Below are 6000 nucleotides of genomic sequence, written 5' to 3'. Positions count from 1 at the left end.
TTGACTCATTGGAAAAGACTCTGATGCTGGGAGGGATTTGGGGCAGGAGGAGAAGGGGGCAACAGAAGATGAGATGGCTGGATGGCATCACAGACTCGATGGATGTGAGTCTGAGTGAACTGTGGGATCTGGTGATGGGCAGGGAGGCCTGGTGTGCTGAGATTCATGGGGTCGCAAAGAGTCAGACACGACTGAGCCACTGAACTGAATAGTACTGAACAACGCATTTTACATAGTTCTTACACATTTTACACAGTTCTTAACACTTTAGAAAACAATCATTTTATTTGAACCACATGATAATTTCATGGAATATGTAAAAACAATCCTTCCTTATGAGAATTTACTTGTGTCTGTTTATATTCAACTCATTATTTTATACGCAGAATTATAAAGCCTCTGTTACAACTGACAGATTTAAAAAATGCTCCTCTGTTCACTAAGTTCTAAGACCATTCTGTTGTGCTGTGCCTACTGTCTTAAATCTTTTTCTGCCTCTAAATACGATGCCCACTATTCAGTGTTTCTCAAGGTACTCTCCCTGCCCCAGGGGACATTTGGTAATGTCTAAAGACAATTTTAGCTGTTATTACTTGGAAGTGGGGAAAGGGGGATGCTATTGATACCTAGTAGAAGATGCTGCTAAACATTCTATAATGCACAGAACAGGCCCCAGAACAAAAACCCAACCAGCAGAAAATGTCAATAATTGTACAGATTGAGGAAACTGGTACAGTGAATAAAAAGTGAAAACCCTGGGAACCAGACTGCCTTGGTTTTAATCCAACTCCACTACTTACTAGCTGTGCGACTGACCTTGGGAAGTTGACCTCTGTGCCTCAGTTTCCTCATTTCAAACTGGGAGACAGAGTACTCAACTCACAGGGACGTAATGAGGAGTTAAGTAGAGATGTGTGCTGTAGTTTTTTTTTTTACATTTGTTCTTTAAAAAAATAAAAATCAGTGAAAGACTGCCTTGAGGTAAAGTGCAAGCATCACATGCAGTCATCCCTTTGGCTTTTCTTTTCAAATAGTAACAGATATACTGAAACACTTTCCACCTGCAATTTAGCATCACCCTTCATCTATCAAGTCAGAGCTATAACTGCTCTAATCACTTACCCAATGTAATCTCCTATACTTACATTCTGCCGCTGCATTAAAAAACCATAACCATTTAATTGTCTTGTGAAAGAGACATGATAAAGTTATTTTCACTGCATAGAGTATACTCAGGGATTTTAGATGGAGCATTAACTCCTTCAAAACCTAGATCTTAATTAGAAATCTTTTTTATACTACCACCAGCCCTATAAAAGCACGTTTCTTTAGTCCTAGGGCAAGTACAGAGAGATTACCTGGATATTCATAGTACAAGACATCATACATAATTTAATCTGTTCCCCTTTTAAAATTAAAGAAACTGAGGCTCAGAACTTGCCAACTACAGAAACTAAAATTTGAATGCTTCCTTGATTATGAAACAGAAGTTTCCCCTACAAGGGCAATAGACAGAAAACTGACCTGAGATATAGTTAAGTTCAGTGATTACTGTTCTTGCCATAAAACAATGATTACCCCTCTTCCTCCTTAGAAATCAATTACCAATTTTTTTTTATACTGCAAACTTCATTCTTACCTAGCTAAAAGTTTCCTTTACTGTCTTAATAAGCAGATATCCTTAAAAGATTCAATTTATACAATGCATTTACATATTTGTTTTCTTACCTCAATATTATGCTATTTGACCTCATTATTATGCTATTTGGTTATTTTATTAACTATACACTCATTTTGTTTTTCAAAACCCACGCTTAGTATATGAAATGCTTCAGATGCCAGTAATGGACACTATGTATTGGTAAAGAACTCTCTTTTTGGTACAAGGGAAGCAGAATCTTAATTGGCAATTTGTACTTCTTCCTCAGAGAAAAAAATCCACCATTTAACTAAATATTCTGTCAAGACTTTGGGATTGTTAATATTTAACACAGATATTCAGGAGTACATTCTATAAAATATAATAAAGAATATCCCAGATTGATTTTTCACTTCTATGCAATGGCAAGAACTCAATAAATATTTCTTTAGATTCTTGGCATTTATCTTTGACTCAAAGCTTTCAAGTCAAACTTCAAGTCTTCTTTAAAAGGTAAAAAGCATGCTATGGATTTGTTTTAAACAGGTTTGAGGAACATTTGTTATTCACTAGTTAATCAATATTAAAATCTGTACAACTTTCACTTACATTTGATTCTTTGCAGCTTGCCTCTGAGCTTTTCTTTCTTTCCTTTTCTGATCTGGTGGCTTAGCAAAAACAATTTCAATATTTTCCCCCTCCAAGTCTTTGCCATTCATTTCTTCCATAGCCTTAAAAAAATCAGGTACTGATGAATACAAGAGACCTTTCACAATTGTGATTCATTTAAAGTTAAAAAGAAAAATCATTTATCATTAACCTCAGGAGGATGAGACAAAACAGGATTCTTTGATTTAAAAAGCCAGCTCTTTAATGAATATTTTTGACTTAGTTTAGTGAGGCAATCTCCCAAGGCCAATAAAGGTTAGCTTGAGCAGATTACACGACCTGAGTTTCCTTCAAGTTTCTAAAACCTGATTTTAGGATAACTAAAAATCATTAGCCATTAATTAGATACCTATGATTATTCCCCCAGTCATTTACCTTGACAGCACCATCTCGTTCATCAAAATGAATGAAAGCATAATCTTTTAATTTCTTCACTCGTTCCAGTTTCCCAAACTGACTAAATGCCTTTTCTAAAATCTCTTCTGTTACAGTATTAGCCAGGTTGCGTACAAACAGCACTTTTACCTGAAATTTAAGAAACAAAAGCTTCTATATACTTCCAAACAATTAAATTTCCAAGATGCCACCACCCCAACCCTGCAAACTTAACTTTGGTCACAATCCATTAGAAATACAAACTAGACTAAATTTTCAACTCATTTGGGCAAACATTAAGGAGCTACTGAATTTAATGGGCAAAATTCTAAACAGATACCTCAAAGATACACAGATGGTGACTAAGCATAAGAAGAGATGCTCAGTATCACATGTCATTAGGGAATTGCAAATTAAAAGTGAGATATCATTACAAACTATTAGAATGACCGGCCAAAATACGAAACACTAACACCATCGAATGCTGTTGAGAACGTTGAACAACATATTCACCGTATTAGAATGCAAAATTACACAATTTTGGCAGCTCCTTACGAAACTAAACTTACTTTTGTACCATATGATCCACTAATCACACTCCTTGATACTTACTCAAAAGAGGTGAAAACATGTCCACACAAAAACCTGCATATGGATGCTTAGTACACCTTAATTCATAATTGCAAAACTTAGAAGTAACAAAGCTGTCCTTCAGTAGGTGATTGGATAAACTGCAGTTCATTCAAACAATGGAATATTACTTAGTACTAAACAAGAAATGAGCCATCAAGCCATAAAAAGACATGGAATAAAAGAAGGTATCTTAAATGGTTACATACTATATGATTCCAACTATATATGTGACATTTGGAAAAGGACAAAGCTATGGAGATAGTAAAAACAGCAATATTTGCCAGGAATGAAGAAGAAGAGATGAAGAGGCAACCGTGGAGAATTCTTAAGGCAATAAAAATATTCTGTATGAGACTATGATGATGGACACAAGACATACATTTGTCAATGTATGCGGAACACCAGAAGTGAACCCTAATGGAAAGACTGAATTATAAACCTTTTAGTTTAGATCACTGCTTACAACAACGTACCACTCTAGCAAGGATACTGATAGTGGGGGAGGCTGTGCAAGTATGGTGGCAGGTGTGCGTGGGAAGCCACTGTACTTGTTGCTCAAAAAACAAAACACGCTATGCACAGTATTTCCTGAAGTGAAGTGAGAGTCGCTCAGTCGTGTTCGACTCTTTGTGACCCCAGGGAATTCTCTAGGCCGGAATACTGGAGTGGGTAGCCTTTTCCTTCTCCAGGAGATCTTCTCAACCCAGGGATTGAACCGGGGTCTCCTGCATTGCAGGCAGATTCTTTACCAGATGAGCCACAAGGCAAGTCCTAGTACTTTCCGTTAGTTATTATTTTACAATCAAAATGGAGGTGGTGATTTCCTAATAGTGTGAATACTGCTCCTGCTAAGTTGCTTCAGCCGTGTCCAACCCTGTGCGACCCCATAGATGGCAGGCCACCAGGCTCCCCCATCCCTGGGATTCTCCAGGCAAGAACACTGGAGTGGGTTGCCACGTCCTTCTCCAATGCATGAAAGTGAAAAGTGAAAGTGAAGTCACTCAGTCATGACCCCAACTCTTCAAGACCCCATGGACTGTAGCCTACCAGTTTCCTCCATCCATGAGATTTTCCAGGCAAGAATACTGGAGTGGGGTGTCATTTCCTTCTCCAAACGTGAATACTATGCCATCTTAAAAAGCAGCTGAACTTAACAAATCAAGTCAAAACTAACTGAAACCCTTCATAGAGAAGAATATTCACAGCATTAAGATAAATTCTTCCAATCCTGAAAGATCTTGGCTAAAAAATATCACTTCCTCCTAAAATACCTGAAGTAGCATCTGAATTTCTTAATCTAGAGGGCTAATGAAAGCTTAATAAGCCAAAGAAAAAAAGAATGAATCCTAAATATCTCTGTCCTCAAGAATATTTACTATTTAATATTCACAACTGATACCTCGCACTCCTTTCCTTATTTAAGTGAACTCACTCTATTTGCTGGCCTATCACCATTAAAGAGGATTCTTAAAAAGACAAAGGGTGGAGTAACTTAACTGTGCACTGCACTGGTAAAGTGGTGAAGTGTTGACTCAAGAGATATTTGTTCTCATAGATGTCTCAACTGACTGCTGAAGCAGGATACCTAATAATAGCTAAACCTTGTAACTGCAGCAGCTCTGCTGAGGCCAGAACAGTTCACTATTTTTAGGAGTAGAACTTTTAACATAAAAACCATGTAATCAAATGGCACCATTCTCAAAAACTTACAGCAATTGCTTTTTGAATCCACACAAAAATCAAAGTCAGTCATCTCCTCAGCATGTAGGCTAACTACTTCATGAGACTAATGATGCTACACAACTATCGCTGAGGGTCCATGAATAATTTCTAAATTCACCCTCCATGCACTTGTTATTTATTTCTGGTGTGTGGCCTTTAACACAGAACACTTCTCTCGCTTTCAAAGCACAGTTTAAAAAAGCACACAAAGTTTTCCTCCACTCTCTAAAGCCTTCTGCTGCTCCCACCAACACCACAAAAAGAAAATCTTAACCCAACTGTCATTACCTTTGCCATAACCTCAGGATCAGGATCTTCTATAGGATCAGCCCATTCAACAGTTCCAACATTTCCCCAGACCTTGACTTTACCACTCATTAACCTACGTCTTGCCTGGGCAGCTGTTTTGTGATCTTCATATTCAAGAAAACAAAAGCCTCTGTTTTTTTTCTTGTCGTCTGGTTGGTGGTATAAAATGACGTCTGTAAGACCCTCTGAAAGGAAGCAACCATTCCAGGGAAATTAGATAAAATAAGCAGACCAAAAGATTTTTTTGCTAATATTATACTTAAATATCAAAATGAACACTAATCTCTTATCTTTACAAGAGATAATATACTGAAAATATTGGTCCAGATATATTAAAATATTTTTAATATATATTTTTAAAAATACTCAAAATTCTGTCCAGCTCAAAAACACTGGTCCAGATAATTTACCTCATCCACACTTTCCCAAGTATTCCTAACGCAAAAATCTCCATTAAAAAAAAAAAGGTACCCTTTTTACTTAGACCTGAGGACTATTCTGCTTCCATTAATTAGACAACAGAGAGGCATGAAATCTTTACAAAACTGTTTTAGGAAAACCAGAAATGTAAAACCTAATTTTTAATGGCACTCTCCTGGCCTCAGATATCCATATGTTTATGTCAAATGAAATAAACTATCTTAGTATTGTAT

General features: G+C 36.8%; 1 protein-coding gene across 6 annotated transcripts in view; it reads right to left on the bottom strand.

Moving 5' to 3' along the window:
- SYNCRIP (synaptotagmin binding cytoplasmic RNA interacting protein) overlaps nucleotides 1-6000 on the bottom strand; it is a 30890-nt gene that overhangs the window by 8807 nt on the left and 16083 nt on the right. For all 6 annotated transcript variants that reach the window (XM_018053169.1, XM_018053172.1, XM_018053171.1 and 3 more), the window contains 3 exons: nucleotides 5327-5532; nucleotides 2684-2833; nucleotides 2249-2370 (listed from right to left, as the gene is read on the bottom strand). In XM_018053169.1, the coding sequence (XP_017908658.1) occupies nucleotides 2249-2370; nucleotides 2684-2833; nucleotides 5327-5532 (478 nt within the window). The remainder of the gene's footprint in view (nucleotides 1-2248; nucleotides 2371-2683; nucleotides 2834-5326; nucleotides 5533-6000) is intronic.

Source organism: Capra hircus, chromosome 9, assembly GCF_001704415.2.
Source record: "Capra hircus breed San Clemente chromosome 9, ASM170441v1, whole genome shotgun sequence".
NCBI classification, from domain to species: Eukaryota; Metazoa; Chordata; class Mammalia; order Artiodactyla; family Bovidae; genus Capra; species Capra hircus.
This window is presented reverse-complemented; position numbering and strand designations above follow the sequence as displayed.